Source organism: Acinonyx jubatus, chromosome B4, assembly GCF_027475565.1.
Source record: "Acinonyx jubatus isolate Ajub_Pintada_27869175 chromosome B4, VMU_Ajub_asm_v1.0, whole genome shotgun sequence".
NCBI classification, from domain to species: Eukaryota; Metazoa; Chordata; class Mammalia; order Carnivora; family Felidae; genus Acinonyx; species Acinonyx jubatus.
This window is the reverse complement of record NC_069387.1, coordinates 130,925,237-130,945,500: the sequence shown is the minus strand read 5'-3', so window position 1 is coordinate 130,945,500 and position 20,264 is coordinate 130,925,237. Positions and strand designations below refer to the sequence as shown.

At 42.2% G+C, this 20,264-nt stretch overlaps 1 protein-coding gene across 9 annotated transcripts in view; it reads right to left on the bottom strand.

The window, feature by feature from the left end:
* The window catches only part of TNRC6B (trinucleotide repeat containing adaptor 6B), a 251,022-nt gene that overhangs the window by 172,711 nt on the left and 58,047 nt on the right, over nucleotides 1-20,264 (bottom strand). For 4 of the 9 annotated variants that reach the window (XM_053226831.1, XM_027070659.2, XM_053226832.1 and 1 more), the window contains exons 2-3: nucleotides 16,680-16,754; nucleotides 9,842-9,932 (exon numbers count right to left, since the gene is read on the bottom strand). In XM_053226831.1, the coding sequence (XP_053082806.1) occupies nucleotides 9,842-9,886 (45 nt within the window). In that variant the 5' untranslated portion in view covers nucleotides 9,887-9,932; nucleotides 16,680-16,754. Of the gene's footprint in view, nucleotides 1-9,841; nucleotides 9,933-16,679; nucleotides 16,755-20,264 lie in introns of those variants that run through there. The other 5 variants (XM_053226829.1, XM_053226830.1, XM_027070661.2 and 2 more) reach the window with 4 other exon arrangements.

Sequence of the window (20,264 nt, the reverse complement as noted above, 5' to 3'; positions counted from 1 at the left end):
TTCTTTCAATTCTTAGTGATTTTATCACTAAGTGGAATATCCTTGCCACTTAGCATCTCTATTTCTCCTTGTCCGCTATGTAACAGTTGACGTAGTAGCCATCATTCAAAGAGCCTCCCATTTAAAATCTCCTCTGCCTTGTACTAGACTACACTCTCCATTTCTTTTCTTCTCTCTCACCCAATCTTAGAGCCTTTGAATTTATGCCTTTGCCTTAGGAATATTCTCTCATATCATCACATGGAAGCATCCTTCATATCCTTGAGGCATCAGCTCAAGTGCATCTCTCTGAACAGACCTTCTCTGACCACCCAGCTAAAATAGCTCCCCACTCAGTCACTCTGGCTTAACACATATCACCGCCTAAAAGGAACGCTTACTTATGTGTTTGTTGTCTATCTCCCCCAACCAAAAATGCAAACTTCCTGGTACAGATTCTTGACTGTCTTGTTCATTATAAACCTGGCACAAAAAGTTGTTTGATAAATATTTCCTGACTCTAACTTGCTAATCTCTGCTTCTCTTTCTTAACTGCTCTCCAAACATCTATTTCCCCAGGTTCTGTCACTGAACCCATGTCTTCACATTTTGCCACAGAAATTTCATCTAACCTCACGGTTTCAACTGTTCCATTTGAATGATTCTCTCCAATTCAGTTATTTTCAGCCCTGAATCATCCTGTTTCCAGCCTCCTGGTTTCACCTGGCTGCCACACACTGCCACAAAGACACTATCTCAAATTCTAACACAGAATTCATCCTACCCTCCCCCCACCTGTTTCTTCTGTTTCCTATTCTTTTTTTAATTTTTTAAAAAATGTTTTATTTATTTTTGAGACAGAGACAGAGCGCAAGCAGGGGAGGGGCAGAGCGAGAGACACAGAATCGAAGGAGGCTCCAGGCTTTGAGCTGTCAGCACACAGCCCAATACGGGGCCCAAACTCACAAACCACTAGATCTGGACCTGAGCCGAAGTCGGACGCTTAACCAGCTGAGCCACCCAGGCGCCCCTCGTGTTTCCTATTTTTAATAGCAGCACCCTCTTTCTTCCAGTCACTCAGCTTAAAGTCTTGATGTCATTATTGATATCTCCTTTTCCTTTTTCCTCCACATCAAATTAATTGCTAAATCCTATCCATTTTTTTTAAAAGAAAGCATGCAGGGGCAGCTGCTGGCTCAGTAGGTGAAGCATAAGACTCTTGATCTTGGGGTTGTGAGTTTGGGCCCCACGCTGGGTATAGAGATTACTTAAAAATAAAATCTTTAGGGGCATCTGGGTGGCTCGGTTGGTTAAGTGTCCGACTTTGGCCTAGGTCATGATCTCACAGTTCCTCAGTTCGATTCCTGTATTGGGCTCTGTGCTACAGCAAAGAGCCTGAAGCCTGTTTCAGATTCTTTTTTTTTTTTTTAATTTTTTTTTAATGTATGTTTATTTTTGAGAGAGAGAGAGAGAGAGAGCGCACAAGCCAGGGAGGAGCAGAGAGAGACATGGAGACATAGAATCTGAAGCAGGCTCCAGGCTCCAAAGCTGTCAGTGCAGAGCCCCACACAGGGCTCGAACACCCAAGCTGTGAGATCATGACTGGAGCCGAAGTCAGACGCTTAACCGACGGAGCCACCCAGGTGCCCCAAGCCTGTTTCAGATTATGTGACTCCCTCCCCCTGTCTGCCCCTCCCCAACTCCTGCTCTCTCTCTCTCTCTCTAAATAAACATTAAATAATAAATAAATAAATAAATAAATAAATAAATAAATAAATAAAATCTCATTAAAAAAAAGAAAGGAAAGCATATATATTTCCTAACTATAAAGCTAAGGACAACTAATATAGTGGATGACAGGAACAATATTCAAGATGGTCTTAGCAGACTAAGAGGAAGGGCAGAAGCTCCTAATATTGGTCTCTTTTAAACTGAGGTACAATTCACAGAAAAATACATAAACTTTAAGTGTAGTGCTCAGTGGATTTTAGATAACAATTGTACCCGTGTAACTACCCCAAGGATGAAGAGAGCAGATGTCCATCTCCCCAGAATACTCCCACAAGCCTCTTCTCTTGGATACTCTCATACACACCCCGGGGGATGATTCTATCACTGAGGATGAGGTTTACATGTTCATAAACTTTATGTAACTAGAATGTGGGAGAATATACACTTTTGTTCCCATCTTTTTCCGGTCAATATAATGTTTTTGAGATTCATGCATGTTTTTATGTGAATCAAAAGTCTAATTTTTTAAATGTTTATTTTTGAGAGACAGAGTGTGAGTGGGGGAGGGGCAGAGAGAGGGAGACACAGAATCCAAAATAGGCTCCAGGCTCTGAGCTGTCAGCACAGAGCCCGATACAGAGCTCGAACTCATGGCCTGTGAGATCATGACCCAAGCCGAAGTCAGATGCTTAACTGACTGAGCCACCCAGGCGCCCCTCAAAAGTCTAATTTTTAAGCTTAGTAGTATTTCACTGAACATCCTATAATTCATTTATTTATTTACTTGTTGATGGACAGTTAAGCTATATCTGGTTTGGGGCTGTTACAAGTAAAGTTACCACAAATATTCTCATACGTCTCTTTGTGGACATATGCAGTCATGTGTATTAGGTACATACTTAGAAGTAGAACATCTGGCTTATAGGGTAGGCATATGTTTAACTTGATCAGAGATTTGAGAAAGTTTCTGAAGTAGTTATACCAGTTTATACTCCTCCTAACAATGTATGAGAGTTCCGTTGCTCCACATTCTTTGACACTTGGTATGGTCAATCTTTCAAATTTCGGTGAGTGTGTAATACCACATTAGTTTTAACTTACATTTCCCTCATGAATAATGTTGAATATCCTATTTTTATGGCCATTTGCATATCTTATTTTGTGAAATATCTATTTATGTCTTTTGTCCAGAGTTTTTACTTTTCTTACTGATTTTTACGAATTCTATATATAGTCTAGATATGAGACCTTTATTAGATAAATGTATTGCAAGTGTTTTCTCCAAGTCCGTAGCTTTTCCACATTCTTAATGTTGTCAGTATATTAGCAGATGTTTAATTTTTTGTAATGAAATTCAACTGAAGAACTGTTCTTAAAGAATTTAAAAAATTTTTTTTAATGTTTATTTTTGAAAGAGAGAGACAGAGCACAAGCAGGGGAGGGGCAGAGAGAGCGGGGGACACAGAATCTGAAGCAGGCTCCAGGCTCTGAGCTGTCAGCACAGATGTGGGGCTAGAACTCATGGACCACGAGATCATGATCTAAGCCAAAGTTGGTCGCTTAACCGACTGAGCCACCCAGGCGCCCCCAAATCACTATTCTTTTTTATGGTTAGTGCTTTTCACAATCTACTTAAGATCACAGAGACATCTCTTATGTTGTCTTCCAAAAGCTTTACAGTTTTAGCCTATGATCCATCTCAAATTAGGTTTTATGTGTGATGTAATCACACATAATCACATACACCGTAATCATGGTTCATGTATTTCCATATGGTTACCTGGTTGCTCCAGCACCATCTGTTGAAAGATCTTCCTTTCCCTTACTGAATTAGTCTTTTGAAAAACCTTTTTTTAAAATTCTGAAGTCTTATACTTTAGGTTTAAAAGAATCAATTGTAGGGGTGCCTGGGTGGCTCAGCTGGTTAAGCGTCCAACTCCTGATCTCAGCTCAGGTCTTGATCTCAGAGTCTTAAGTTCAAGCCCAGCATTGGGCTCCTCACTGGGCGTGGAGTCTACTTAAAAAAAAAAAAAAATCAGGAGCGCTGGGATGGCTGAGTTGGTTAAACATCTAACTCCTAATTTCAGCTCAAGTCATGATCTCAAGCATTCATGGGTTCAAGCTCCACACTGGGCTCTGCACTGGTGGTGGTGGTGCAGAGACCACTTGGGAGACTCTCTGCCCCTCCCCCGCTCATGCTCTTCCTCAAAGTTAGTAAGTTAAAAAAAAAACCAATTGTACAACTACAGGATGGGCAAGACCAGTATAAAAGCAGTGTAGTGGATAATGTGGTTGACTTTGAGACACTGAAGCACTTCCTCTTTAGCAACAAGACCTAGAAATTTTAGCTAACACAAATTCTAACATCATTTGAAGCTTATTGTGGCCATGTCATTAAATTCTGGTCAAAGAAATACAAAAGCACAGTTGAGTGTGCAACTTCCAAGGGAAGTGACAAGTTCTCTTTTTTTTTTGCTAAATGGAATACAAATGTGATGGTTGGGGCTACAGAGAAAGCAGAATTTTCTGTTTTTATAGAAAATTTTTAAGATATAGAAAAAAGTCCAGAAAATAAAATAACAAACACACCTATGTAACCACCACTCAGATTTAACATATTTGCTTCATAGCATTTGCTTCAGATTTCTCTTTTTTATAATGTTTATTGTTTTTTTAATGTTTATTTATTTTTGAGAGAGAGAGAGAGAGAGACAGAGCATGAGTGAGGGAGGAGCAGAGAGAGAAGGGGACACAGAATCCGAAGCAGGCTCCAGGCTCCCAGTTGTCAGCACAGAGCCCGACCTGGGGCTTGAACTCATGAACGGTGAGATCATGACCTGAGCCCAAGTTGGACATTTAACCGACTGAACTACCCAGGCACCCCCCTCCCCCATGTTTTTTAAAGAAATAAAAATATAGGTGCATTGAAGAGTTGAGGCCCCCCGCCTTGTAGCCAGCCTTTCCAAATTCAATCTCCATCCTCCTTCCCCAGATGGAACCCCACTATGAAGCTTGCGTAGGTCTCACCTTTCAGAGGTAAATTTAAGAATTCATGGTTTCTGCCTCCTCTAAGGGCCCCTTAGTTCAGCTGTGATCTGTGTACTACTGGCTTTAGGGATCACCAGGGGTGCTTGTGAAAAATATAGATCCCAAGGGGTGCCCGGGTGGCTCAGTCGGTTGAGCGTCCAACTTTGGCTCTGGTCATGATCTCGCAGTCAGAGAGTTCAAGCCCCGTGTCGGGCTCTGTGCTGACAGCTCGGAGCCTGGAGCCTGCTTCGGATTCTGTGTCTCCCTGTCTCTCTACCCCTCCCCCGCTCATGCTCTGTCTCTCTCACTTTCAAAAATGAATAAATGTTAAAAAAAAAAAAATTAAAAAAAAAATAGATCCCAGGGTCCCAACTCTTGAGATCCTCTTTCAGTAAGTCCAGTGTGGGGCCTGGTCACCCTCATCTTATTATCACTTTATTATTTTTTTTTTCATTTCCATTTTAAAAAGCATGCCAGGTACAAATCAAAACCACAATGATATAGTATTTCATATCCACTAGAATAAAAAATGCATACAATAATAAACTGGTGAGGATATGGACAAATTAGAACCCTCATATATTTCTGGGGGGAATAGGAAACGGTGAAGCCATTTGGAAAGCAGTTTGGCAGTTCTTCAAAAAATAAAACACAAAGTTACCATATGACCCAGCAATTCCACTCCTGGTTATTCACCCAAGAGAAATGAAAGCCTGTGTCCACACCAAACCTATATGAATTATTCAAATGCACAAAGCACCTACTCCCTTTGTAGGCCTTCTAGCACACCCAGGTGAACGATCTAAGAAGTTTCTCTGATAGAAGTAATCAGAATCGATTACTCCGCATTTAACTTCTTCAGGATGGAGGACTGAAGTCAGCATGGACTTTGGAGCCAGACCTGGAATCCAATCTAATTTATGTTGTTTGCCAGCTAGGAAAACAAATGGGAAAAATACTTATCCTGCATGGTTACTTTCCCAGTCTGCTCTTCAAATACCAAAAGCCATAAAATCTTGTTATAATTTGTTAAATAGGATTCAGTCTCAGATGGAGGGATCCTAAACTTAAGCAGGAGACAGTCTAAATCACCTCATTGAACTCTTTGTTGTAAAGCCAATCAATAGATCACTTTATCCTTTGTAGACGAAGACTACATTTATTCATTTGTTACCTCTGAGAACAATAAAGAGAATATTATAACTAAGATGTTGGCTTCCTGATTAAGTGTTTTTTATTTATGGTAATTAATAAAGACACATGGGCGCTTAAATCCATAGCTATAATTCTTAAACTCTAGAGCGTCTTTTTATTGTTTTTATTATAAAACGCTTAACTACACAAAGAAGTACAGAGAAGAAGATCACAAACCCTCCACTGCTCCATTTTATGATGATTTTACTATGCTTGCCAGATTTCACTTAAAAAATAAACATTCCAAGCCTGTAGCTACAGAATTTCTACAACTAGTAAGCCAACACCAACTCGTTTAGAATATCAACCTAAATTATACTAAATGGAAAGTGAAAAATAGCTGTGGAGCTGAAATTAAAAATTCTAGTCTGTCCTTGGTAAGAAATGTAGTGGAAGATTACATCAGCATTGACTGAGGACTGTCCTAGGAGGGCTGGTTGTTGCCTCCTGGTTCACGTGTCCTTTCATGGTGTCTCCTTCTTCATCTGTGGTCCCTGCCATCCTACTCAGAGAACTCAAGACCCAATGGAAATCAGGCCACAGGCTGGGCCAGGTCAATTAGATTCTCTTCCTTTAGAGAATTTGAGTGTCAAGATACAGATATTCTAGTCTTTCCTGTACACCAACACTAGTTGTTATGAGAGCAAATCATAAAAGTAAAATGCACATCTCACCTCCATGCTTTAGAAATCTGTTGCCTGTTTTTGAACCTCCTTAGCCTAAGACAATCTTGACTAATGGTCTCTGTCATTCCCTTCTCTTCAACTGGCACCCAACACTCTAATCACTATGGGGTAGATGAAAGATGACCTCAAATTTTCTCCCAGTCCTCCCATTGAGAGGTGGAATGCCCCTGAGAGGGCTCCTCGGCTTGAATCTGGGGAGGCCCTGTGACTTGCTTTAATTCAGCACAAGGTAGAGAAAACAGAGCTGTGTGACCTCTGAGTCTGCGGCTTCTGCATGCATGCAGTACTCCCTCTTGGATCCCAGTCGCCATGCTGTGAGAAACCCAAGCCCTGTACGGAGGTCACGTGGAGAGGATCCTTGATGCTCAGGTCAACAGCCTCAAGCTGAACTGCCAGCTGCCAGCCATGTGAGTGAGTCATTTTGGACACTTCTAGCCAGTTGGTCCTCCGGATGACTACAGCCCCGGCCAATACCACTTTGGAGCAGAACTGCCCTATAGAGCTCAGTGAATCACAGATCACGAGAGACGATAAAACACTGCAGTGATTTCCCATATATGTATCTCCTATTATTAATCTTATCTCCGTACCTTTGTCACAATTAATGAGCCAATACTGACACGTTAGTATTAGCTAAAATCCATACCTTATTCAGATTTTCTCTTTTCTTACCTAATATTCTCATTCTTTTCCGGGATCTCATCCAGGATATTGCATTACATTTCATCGTCACGTCTCCTTAGGCTCCTTTTGGCTATGATGGTTTCTTAGACATATCTTGTTTTCCCTTGACAGTTCTGAGGGTAGTCTTGGTCAGGTGTTTTGTAGGACATCCCTCTATCGGGATCTGCCTGATGTCTCTCTCAGGATTAGGGTGGCGTAATGGGTTTGGGGGAAGAAGACCACTGAAGTAAGGTGCCATTTCAGCACATTACATCAAAGGTCCATCCTATCTATAACCATGACTTATTCTGTCGATGCAGACCTTGACCACCTGGCCGAGATGCTGCTGGTCAGGCTCCCCACTGTGTGAAGCCACACTTGAGGAAGGGGAAGTTATGTTCCGCATCCTTGAGGGTGAAGTAATCTACATAAATGAATCAGAATTCTTCTGCCCAGGAGATTGTAATGGTGGTTTTAAACCACTAATTTTTGGTGTGGTTTAATACATAGCAAGATATCTAAAAAACACACTCAAACCTTTTCACTGTCTCCTATTAGACTTCATGAACAGTTACATGTGCTACGTAGGGTTCACTCTACTTAAGTGCCCTTCCTATTCCTATCCACCACTCACCAACCCACAAAAACAAAGAACCTCTTATTTTTCCAACAAAACCCAAGTGCTACCTCCTCTATCATGAAGCTTCCTTCCAGAAGGAATTCATTGCTCTGACCCAGCTGCCAATACCACAGTTAACACCACTATCGTCACCCTTATGCTATGGTTAAGTCCCTCAACGAGACCAGAGGTTCCCAACATGCAGAGACCCTGCCTTATGTAACTCTGCATGCCACCTAGGACATCAGCACATACCTGGCATCCCATAAGTGTTTGTGAATTAATTAATTAAGTGACTATAAATGTGTATCATTTTTTATAATACCTCATTTTAAAAGAATAAAAGAGAAAACATAAATAAACAGCTATAGCCCAGGATGTGTCTGTAAATCCACACTAGAACTGGAATCTCCCTAGTAATGCACAGCTCCACTGTATAATATGGACTGGGCACTAAGAAAACTGATCACTGCATTCAATGAGTCAAAGCCACATATAACAGACAAAATAGTATCTGCTTTCAGTTCCGTGTGACAACATGGGCACATAAATACTAAATAAATTAGATCAGATGAGTCTCTTTCTAAGGGAATCAGGCCAATGAAGTACATTTCCTCGCCTTTGGATTTCTTGATATGTCATCAAAGACTTTTTACAGAACATAATTTTCATATTTAACTTCTAAAGTGTGGAACAATAAGACAGATTCATGGGTAACTGTGTTAGCGCTATTCAATTTTCTCTCTTACGTACACAGCAGGGAAATTAAATAAGCCCTGAAGTGGTCCTTGGGAAAAATATAAGAAATAGTCACTGTGCCTCCAAAGGATTCAAGGGCTTCTGAAGTTTTACATTAATAATAACTCTGTCAACTTGTCTTCTTTCAGTATTTACAATAGCGGCTCTTACTAAATCAGCTGAAGTCTCTGCAAGAAAGCGATTAGGTCATACAAAATTGCATTCTAGTGACCAGAGGGAAAAGCCCTCCCACAGAGGGTACCAGGAGCACTGGCAGCAACAGAAAGACTCCCCTCAGGAAGGTCCAGGGCAGCAGATGAAGCGATAGGTGCTGGGCACTGTCCAGGACACAGGGTGAGATACCCTTGGTGTGCCCAGGAAGGACTAGGGACAATTTTGAAAGGAGAGAGACATGAAGGTGATACTGACAGTCCCACGTGACCAGGTAGAGAATGAGTCAGGACATGGAGTCAAACACAGAGATATACATAAACACATGGTGACATTCAAGCCCTAGTTTGAAAAACCAAACCTAACAAATTATTGTTTAAACATTTATAATAAAAACTGTCTATGGGGCGCCTGGGTGGCTCAGTTGGTTAAGCGTCCCACTTCGGCCAGGTCATGATCTCACGGTTTGTGAGTTCAAGCCCCGCATCAGGCTCTACGGTGACAGCTCGGAGCCTGGAGCCTGCTTCAGATTCGGTGTCTCCCTCTCTCTCTGCCCTTCCCCCACTCGTGCTCTGTCTCTGTCTCTATCTTTCTCTCTCTCTCAAAAAATGAATAAACGTTAAAAAAATTTTTTTAAAACTGTCTAAATAATTTAAAAATAACTGTCTAAATAATGTCTCTGTGAGGCAGGAATAAGGGACAGGCTTTTACTTTTTACCTCAAATACTTCTGACTCATTTTAATTTTTAAAATAAGAATATAGAACTTGCACAATAAAATGCTAAAAGATAAAGTGCTACCGTTGTACAAATGAAGCATAAAGTTCTCTGTGAGTTCAGTAAAATTTGTTTTAACTTGTTCATGGGGCACAACAAAAATGGAGATCAAAAAGAAAAAAAATCTTCTCAACCTTAGGTTAGGTTTGAATCTAAATCAAGCTAATTCCTAAATTCACCTAAAACAAAACACCCACTCCTCTGCCTCTGGTTTTAATTCCTACTCCAACCGTTTGCATCTTTAGTAGTCCACTGACCTTGGAACTGCTTTCTTCCGACACTTCTCCCTCATTGGTTTGCATTGGAACAGACTCTGTGCAAAACTCTGCAGAAACACACAAATACCGCCTGGAAGAGGTAAGAAGAGAAAAAAAAAAAAAGGAATTCAGTGAAAAAATCGGTTTTTCAAAGATTAGATTGAAATTGTATCACCAAGACCATAGATACAGTGAAGTGATGAGCGTAAGTAACACACGTGTGTGTGCGTGTAAGTACACCCATGCATCTTCGGTAAGAAAGAAAGCAGAGAGGTAAGAGGGAATTCTCACCATCTTACGGTAGGATAGTTAGGAAAGGTTTAAGGCACTGGGGTGTTACACAGTTCTAGATTTCTTTCCTCTTTTTTCTTGAATTTTGGCAGACGTGATAGTGAAATCTTCAGCAATTCATACAGCACAAATAGTGACCAGAGAGAAAGACGTCCACCTAAGAAGTGGGCCCGTCTGCACAGCATTATAAGCCGTTGAGATTGTCCAGGTTTCCTGGGTTTATAGTTTACGTTCAATATTCGTGGTATATATATTTTAAATTTTTTTAATGTTTATTTATTTTTGAGAGAGAGACAGAGCGTGAGCAGTGGAGGGGCAGACAGAAGGAGACACAGAATCCGAAGCAGGTTCCAGGCTCCCAGCTGTCAGCACAGAGCCAGACTGGACTTGAACTCACAAACCGTGAGATCATGATCTAAGCTGAAGTTGCCCTTTTAACCGACTGAGCCACCCAAGCGCCCCTCACTGTATTTTATAACTGAAATAAGGGTACACGCTAATGGTTGATCCCACTTTTTTATTTTAAGAGAATTTGCTTAATAAGCTAAATATCAGTTAATTTACTTTTACGTGAGAATGGGCTATCCTAGGGCAAGACAATAAAAATTACTAATTTTTCCCCTAAGAATAAAATGAATCATTGGTTAAAATTTTATGAATTAAAATGTACCAAAAGGAAACTACTAAAAGCATATGTAACATTCAAATTAATTCATTAAATATGTAATTACTGAACAATAATTACTCAAACTGACACAAATCTCCATGTAATACAGGTAACTAATAATTTAAAACCTCTCTAATACTTTAAAAGGTTCATAGCTACAAAATCTAAAAGCTAGAAAGAAGCTTGGCACATACTATCTTTTGTGTGGGCAGAGAATCTCTTGATAAACGCAGCACCTTGGGAGGCAGGTAATGTGGTTCTGGTGTGGGAACCTGTTTCCTCATCTGTTGGGTGGGAGAAGAGCATCAAAAAATCTACTGTGCTCACCTAATGGGGTTTTTGGGGAACCGATGTGTATTTATGGGACATGAAATGAACTGTAAAATTGGTACAGTGGAAGGTCTGCTAATCATCCCCCCTCACTCACTCCAGATGAACTGACGCTGCCCATTCCTTGCGGGAAACACATGCTTCCAGCAAGTGAAACAGGCTTTCTTGAGCTGGTTTTGCCCCTCATCTGTTAATGACAGTTGGGCAGAAACAAACTTGTTCTTTCTATGAAAATTAAATTAATAGCACCGGAAACACTCAGTAACCTACCTAGAAAGATGTCGTATGCAAATTGCCTCACAAATGTCCTTAAGTGCTCATTCTGCTTTACAGAAATAGACTGTATCTCATAGATGATACATTACAAGCACAGCTGATGAAGAAAAACACCCCAATGATTTCTGTGCCATTTCCATTTTAATGTGCTGGAAAAGAGGAACCCTCCTTCGCTTCTCCTGAGCTTTCCCTCTGGCTCCTCTCTCCACCTTCCACAAGTCCCGTCCCAATGGATCTTTTCTAATGTCAGAAGGAGAAACAAGGCCTGTGAGGTCAGCCCTTCTCTCTTCCTTTTGGAAGCCAGCTGCCCCCAAGGAGCATGCATTTTCCTCTGTGCTAGTTCCCCTAAATGAAGGCCCCTCACAAGTGCCTGGGACTAGGTAAGCCTGTTCAGTGCTAGAAACTTCACTTGCCTGTAGATGTAAGCCACATTCCCCACTATAGCTTTATTAGTAATAAATGCCCCACTCTTTTATCTGATTTCTCAATTGATACAGAACTCAGCCAAGGGAAAAAGAGTGCTATTTACTGGGTCTCAAAGACCATACTATCTGGTGCATGGGACTAGAGTTTTGGTAAACACACATGAAGGAAAATTGGAGGAGTGAAATAAAATGCATATGGAATTTCTAAGGCTTCTGTTGGGTCAGGACTTTGGGCCTTGGTCTTTAGTGAGAGAGCAACATGCTTTATCCTTGTAGAGGTTGCATCAGGCCACACGAGTTTTTACTGTCAAATACCAGGTTTACACTACTGAGGCTGAATTAGAAGCTTACAAACCACCAGCCACGCTGTATTTTGACATTAGTGGTGACTGTAGTTATGGTAACTTTGTCTTCAGGTAAGTGGCTGTTTCTATAGAGACGAGACGGCATACACCAGGCATGTGGGCTTTGCTGGCGGCAGCAAAGAAATGGGCCACAGTCAGTCGTGGCGGTGGTGGCGGGCGGCGGCGACGGTACTGAAAAGCTCATCGAAATGTCAGCCGTGCAAGCGGCCTCAGCCTACATTGGCCACTCTGGCCTAGCAAGCAAATGCCAGCCGTGCTGGCCTCAGCAAAGGGAATAGAGCATTAGCAGGCTTGGGTGGCCTCAAAGTACAGAAGGCTGCTGCCTGACCTTGAATTATGCAGGCACAGCTTTTCCTAAGCAGGCATGGCTGAGGCAAAGATTAGACTTTAGGGAAAAGAGACTTTCTTCATACAGGCCTTTTAGATATTAACGAGGGGAACAATTATTTGCTGTGCATAAGCTGCGAGGCAGCTGAGTTTCACACAGCGCATGTGCTACGAAACCAGTGAGGTTCTACGTTTGAATTGTTTGTGCTCGGCTTACACAGGCAATGGAAATGAAGAGGTTTCTCACTATACTCCTAAAAGGCAGGAAGGCAGGGAACTTCTAGAGGGAGGGAGGGAACTTGGTACCTGGGGCTGCCACTACTATAAATCCCTAAATATTGCAAAAAGGAGATGCTTCAAGGATTAATCTTTAAAGCAGAAGACAGTGTACATTGGTTGGGTTTTTTCCAGACATAGGAAAGGCCCAGTTCCAAATTTCACCTCCTGCTGGCAGAGTTTTCCAAATCGGGTGGAAGTGTCCACATCATGGATGGCGCACACTGGCATGGGCTAACTGGATACCTTGGAGAGGCTCAAACAAGAGGACCTCAGCCATCTTCCCTCCCTCAGTAAGGCAGGTGGGAGATCAAAGAACCTTACAGGTTCTTTATCATCCAGTATCGCCTGGGATATTCACTACTTTTGCCCACGAAATCACTTTCCCATCTTTTCCAGACTTCAAATTGATTCTCAGATCCCTCCCTCGGATGCCACCGTGGCTTTGCTACAGCCTTTAGTAAGACTGAGTACTGCGTTCTGGGAATATAATTTGATCAGGAAGTATTGCTCCTGAGCAGGACAGTGCTTTCTTAACTGGGTGGCTGTGGGGACAGTGCTGAAACAATTTTGTTGACCCTTGGAGTTGATGTTAATTTATATACTGTTCTGATCCATTTTAGGGTACCTGGGGGCAAAATCTATTTGGCTCATCAATTTTGCCCAAGAGAATACCCGAGAGAAGAGTGGGTGGTAGTGGGGGGTTGTCCTCTTGAAAGTGGGAGCAGGACTGTCTTGAGACCCCCTCTGCCCTAGAGGGGAGGGACACACCTCACAAGACCTGGATTACTACTTCAGACCAATGCATGAGGAAACAAGAGCCAGCATGGGTTAGGGGAGGAAAACTTGCTGGCTCTCAATGTTTCCTTCCATGTGGGGCAATATCCCTTTACTACTGTTGGCCTTATATCCCTAACGCAGGCTGTCAGGGTGAAGTGACTTGTCCAGTCATTGAGTCTGGAAGGGAGATGGGCGTGCCCCTCTTCCAGCCCTTTTCCCGTGGGAGCCTTAGTTTTGCTCTGCTCCTCCCTTCTTCTAGGAGACAGGTCTATCCCTGATAGTGCTGTTGGGTAAAGAAACCTGTTAAGTTCCAGAGCTGAGTATTAGAAAACCGACTTGCTGTTAGAAACGAGCCAGTTCTATGTCAACTTTATTAGTAATAGAAGTGAAAATTTGATCTCCACCTGCCTTACTCCCTCACCCTCTATGTCTGTGGTTTAGAACTTATGCAGTGGAGAGAATGTTTTTTATCAGGTCCCTTCAATTCCAACCAATATCTGGAACTTCTCCGCTTCAGAACCTCTCCTCTGCATCAGTCTGATTTTCCCAACTGTCCCATTACCATAACATGAATAGCAGACTTTTACTTCATAAACTTTTCAGCTCTATTTCTAGCTACTCCCCGTGCACCCACTATACCACTTCACTCTGGAAAATCTTCCTATTCTCGGCACACAACTTGCTAACTTAATTTCTATCTATGCAGTCCACACCACATTTGAAAGCCCTTCCCCTTACTGCCAATCAGCCTCTCTATCCTCCTAGCATCCAGTCAATTTTTATTTCGAAAAATCTTTCCTGATTAACACCATGTATCTGTCTACTTACTATATGTCATATCAACACCTATTTTTCTATTTGTTCTTTCTTTAATTTACTGTGTGTGTGTGTGTGTGTGCGTGTGTGCGTGTGTGTGTGTGTGTGTGTGTGTGTGTGTGTGTGTGTGTGCGTGGTTTTGGAACTATTCTTAATATTTTTAAGCTGTTTCTTGAAAAAGCCTTGGTGATATTCTTGTTTGAAGCCAAGGCTTATAGTCGTGTCTAACAGTCTACTTGAGTTTTATTGCCCTTTTGACAAAATGGAGGGAAAATAAAGAAGGCAATGCGGAAGTATACGGTTGAGTTAGGGGTTCCACTTGTGAAGTGACAAAGGGGCCAAGTGTATCAGTGTTACCAGACTGATGAAAAGTCAAGGCAAAGTCCACTTGTGTGAAAAGGTCCTGGAGGGGGCGTACAAGTGGTAGTAAAGTTGTCAAAGATGACGTGACAACATAAGCATTTGATTTCTGCTTCAGCACATGATTCCACCTCAGAGCTATCACCAGCTTGCCATCCATGGTAAGTGACCGACAGTCATGACCTGGCAGTGCTTCAGCGCACATGGGACAGGACTCGACAAGTGTTAATGACCAGATATGAGTAAAACCATACATCACACAGCATCTGCGCCAGGTCTTCTCTAAAAGTTGGCAAATATGTTAATGTTTTCAAGGCCCTCCAGGATCCAGCCCTCACCTGTGTCTTCCAGGGTCGTGGGCCAGACCTCTTCTTCCCTTTGTTCCAGCCATAATGAACTACTTACAGCTTCACGAATATGCCAGATTGTTTCTGGTTTCCATCTTTCTGCTTGTACCACTCCCTCTGCCTTTGTCTCCCCAGGTACTGCCAGAGAATACCTACTCTCATCACTCAAGACTCAGCTTTTACAAAGTGTTTCCGGATCCACCACCAGGCAGAACTGGTGATTCCTTCCTCAGTGTCCCCAGCGGATCTTGTCTGAAATCTAGTACGTGATCTATAACATGCCACTGACTTTACTTCCTTACATAGATGCCTCCCTTAGTAGACTGTCAACCCCCTGACACCAGATACTGTATCTCATTAATGTCTGTATACACAGATTGCTTAAAACTGTATACCTGGAATTTAATAGACACTCAATATATTTCTATGTAGGCGTGACTGAATCAACTAAAGTCCTTTTTATTTAAATTGCAATAGATATCAATTCAATAAATATCTACTGGGTCCCTACCACATGCCACCCAGGGCTCAGCTGGAGTGGTGTAGCAGAATGAGCTTTGGCTTTGAAGGAGCAAAATCAGTATTCTTTGTCACTTATTAGCTGTGTAATCTTGGGCACTTAACTTTCTGATCTTGATTATTTTCATCCATAATACTGGTCAGGAGGAGGGGTTATAAGGATTAAATTAAATACTATACGCATAGCACTCAGCAAGGTATCTAGGAGCAGCCAATAGGCACTGAAAAACCAGTTAGCTCCTTTCCAAGAAGTCTCAAAGGGTTTATAGACTAGTAAAGGAGGCAGAGACAAATAAATAACTCTACTGTAAAACCCTGCTTTATTACTGTAATAATAACAGGCCCTCCTAGAATACAGATGAAAAAGAAATTCTGCCCAGAGGGTCTGGGAGAAGGGGACAGTAGGAAAGATACAGGAAAGAAGAGTGGATAGCTTGTATTTTCCCCTCTTATTCCAAACTCTAACCAAAGAGAAGAGCATTGACCAAGGCACAAAGCCATGAAAGACAACTAAATATTTGGGAAATAGAAAATGGCCTAGTAAGGCCTACAACAGATAGGGGCTCACTAAAAAAGCAGCCAGAAACATTGATTGGAATTAGATTTTGAAGTGGTTTATAGGATGGTATCTGTAGCAACTGGGAGCCATGAGAGCTGTTTAAGCAAAGGAGTGACACAGGTAAATATATCATTTAGAAAGCTGGTTCTGGCAGTAAGTTGGACTACAGACCGGAGTAAGGACAGGCTAGAGGCAGACAAGCTAGGAATATGCTCACAGGAAACTGTGGGATTGCTAAATCCTAATAACAAATTCTAGCTTTATAAAAAGGATGAGGTACCGAATGTCAGTGTCAATCATTTAGATTGATGTGCTTTTTAAAGGGACCTACTGAAGTAGAAATGCAATCAGTTGATGTGATGATGTGGTGGCCACTTTAAAGACCCTCATGGAACAACCTGGGGAAGGAGTGATAACGTCAAAATGTACTTTTCTTCTTTTTAAGATGAAGACTCTCCCATCTCACTGCCAATACACAGATTTAAATTTTAAAAACTTACCTTCGACAGTATTCTGGGGCAACACAAGCCCGTGAAGATGAGTCTAGACTACATTCAGTGCAAAAAACCAAAACCCTGAAAAGAGAAAAAAATCACAATGAGCTGCGTGCTCACAGCAAGATGGCAGCGCACGGTTCTGAATTCAGGCAGCCCAGCACAAATCCGGGCTCTTCTGTCTACCACCACGGACTGCGGGGCCAGCGGCCTAGCCTCTCAAGCCTCAGCTTCCTCATTCAACACTGAGAACAACAATAGCACTTTCCTCATAGGGTTCTTTGGAAGTTTAAATGGAATACATATAAAACACCTAGTATAGGGCAGGGCACCAACTGCACGCTTAATAAAGGCAAGTGGTTAGGAATGTGAACTGAGGGGCACCTGGGTGGCTCAGTCAGTGGAGCGTGCAACTCTTGATCTTAGGGTTGGGCTCGAGCCCTGCATTGGGTGTAAAGATTACTTAGAATAAAATTGATGGGCGCCCGGGTGGCTCAGTCAGTTAAGCATCCAACTCTTGATCTCAGCTCAGGTCTTGATCTCCGGGTCGTGAGTGCAAGCCCCACACTGGGCTCAATGCTGGGCATAGAGCCTACTTAAAAACAAACAAAACAAACACACAAAATGTGAACTGATACACTAAAACCTATATTAAACCTCTATCCTTTATTTTACCTTATTTGTTCTATCAGGAAAATGCCAAGTTGCCTTTCCAACTTCTCCATTTGACATGAGGGTGTCTCATAATCACTTCAGATTTAATGCATCCCAAAGAGCACTCTTCACTGCCCTCCTGGACTTCATTCTCCCATCTCCACTGTCTTATTCTCCACCTAGTTGCTTGGGTCAGAACCTCGGGTTCATCCTAGATTTCTTGCCCTATCCCAGCCCTCTCTCAGCTTGTCAGCAACCTGTCACTTCTGATTCACAGTATGTGAATTCTTCTTTCCCACTGCCATCATCATCCCTCACTTGTGGAGGCGTCTTAGCTGGTCTCCTGCCTCTACTCTTGCTCCTCCCCAGTGCGTCCGTTCCCAGTTAATGGCTGGAATGGCCTCTTCAAAATCAAATCAGATCATAGCAAGTTGCTAATAAATGCAAGGAAAATTGTGTTTATTTCATGATGGAATGTCTCTCTCTTTATATATGAAATACATACTCACATGTGAACATACAGATATATGAAATGAAAGCCACTTAATATTAGACATTTAGAGGTCCCAAGGCAGTCCCTTCCTTTTACAATGGCAGAAACAAATACCAGAAGGAGATCCTGCTTAAGGTTGGACTTCTGTGTGTGTGCAAAAGTGGCCAAAACAAGGCCGCACAAGCCCAACAGAAACTCGCCTGTGATTAGAACCCGCACTGCTGTCTGAAAGTCTGTCACTATTTGGAAGTTGTGCCCTTGTCTCATGATCAAGAAACTTAATGTTTCTGTCTGAGAAAGTACGTTCCATTTCCCAAGGCTGCAGATTATGAGGTACAGCTTTAGTCCCACATCATGCTGCAGTGTTTGAGAGTGTGCTTCAGGGAATCTTGAAAGCACCTTGCTGCCCTCTTATCTGTCATCACTCTCCCTTTGCTTATTTTTTTAACAGTGTTTGAATAAATAAATCCCAGATGGAATTGAGCTGTGGTGAGTATTGGTGATATTTTCATTATTAGCCCTATCCTTCTACTACAGACACTGTTGTCCCAGCAATCTTTCTTTCTAAAAAGCAAATGTGACCTCTGAATAGATCACTGCTCAAATTCAATCAATAACTACCCACTACCCTTAGGGCAAAATTCAAGATCTCTCTAGCCCCATCATATCCTTCATATCCTATTCATGGGAATTGCATGTGGTTCCCCTGCCCACAGCACATGCACTAATGTCTGCTGAGGGCCCTTACCCTGATTCTCATCCACTCCTCTTGCAAGATCTGCCTCAGGTATTATCTCCTGAAAGTTTTCTGTACCCTCCTTGGCTGCACAAAGTGTCCCTCCCCTAAGACATACCATATAATATCAGTAGTGTCTGAGGGTCTGATTTCCACACTCAACAGGGGCTCCTTGACAACAAAGGCTCTCTGTGGTGACACATCTTTGAATTTGGTATCGAGCAGTTCAATAAACATAAGCTGAATTAAATCCTGACATGTTCCTGATAACTCAGCACGCCAGTGTAGAGCCTGGAGCCTTCCCATTAAACGGCACTGGGGAGAGTTGAAGAAACTGGCTGGAACTTCCCAGATGGGTCTGGCCCTCACGGAGGATAACAGCTATGTAGTTGTGTGTGACCCTCAGCACCTCAGAGATAGATTCGATTCTTTCATTTTTTTGTCAATTACAGACTATCAAGAGGACAATCCTAATTTTCAGTTCTCTGTTCTGATTAGTTTCTGCACAGGCTAAACATGACTTCTTCTCTAGACTCACCAGGTATCTAAATTCTGTACCAGCTTCACAAAGTAACCCATCATTACATATCTTGTTGCCAGACAAGTTTAGAAGGATACGGCGGCCAGCTCAGTCCTTTGCTTGCTTGGTAGGCGGGCTCAGATGCTTGCTTATGTTCAGAGAGGGAAAAGGAGTTGAAGCACGGGAAGGGCAGGCGAGGGAAACTGGGCAATTTTCAAGAACTCTGGAAACCAGTTTTTGCAGAACAGCTTCCTTACTTTCCCCACAGGGTTGTGAACCTCTGTATCAGATGCACTCGTACTCAAGATAAACATAACATTTGGCTCTGAAATCAACATTTTGAATTATCTAGTTGAAGTCATCTACAGCACTATTTTCCTTCTAAGGTATAAGCAATGGCAAATTCTTTCAAAAGTCATTTTGAAATGTTCAGAACTACACTATAATCCTACCACCGGATCATATATAGCCATCCGTACTATAAACTCTTAACTGAGTCACAAGTAACACTGAAACTATTTGAAGCACTCTGGTTTTCTCGGTCCTCTTGCGGAGCAGCCAAACTGTCTTGAGATTCACACACAGTTGGGTAGATTCCATGGGCCCTGGACTAGATTACTGCCAGACCTGCTAAACTTCAAGAGCTCCTCCAAGCCCAGTGCCTAACCTTACTCATGGGACGTGATCAGACCTACATCTCTCCTAGGGAATATGCCAAGTTGAAAGACAGACGTATCCAATAAATTATATCCACTTTACTAGTACCACCTCTGACATGGCATAGTTTTAATTTTCAAATTTGATTACTCAGGCTGATCCTTTTAAATTTAATTCTCACTTAAAAAAATTCAAGTGATAGGGACAAGTCCCCTCTCCCACTACCCTTACCCAGGACTCACCATTGCTATCAGTTTAATTTCCGGGCATAATTCTGGGATGCAGATTATTATATACAGTTCACTCTGGAGTGAACATGGGTTTGAACTGCGTGGGTCCATTTCTATGTGGATTTTTTACAGGATAGTACTATAAATGTATTTTCTCTTCCTTATGATTTTCTTAAAAACATTTTCTTTCCTGGGACGCCTGGGTGGCTCAGTCAGTTAAGCATCCGACTTCAGCTCAGGTCATGATCTCACGGTTCGTGAGTTCGAGCCCTGCGTCGGGCTCTGTGCTGGCAGCTCAGAG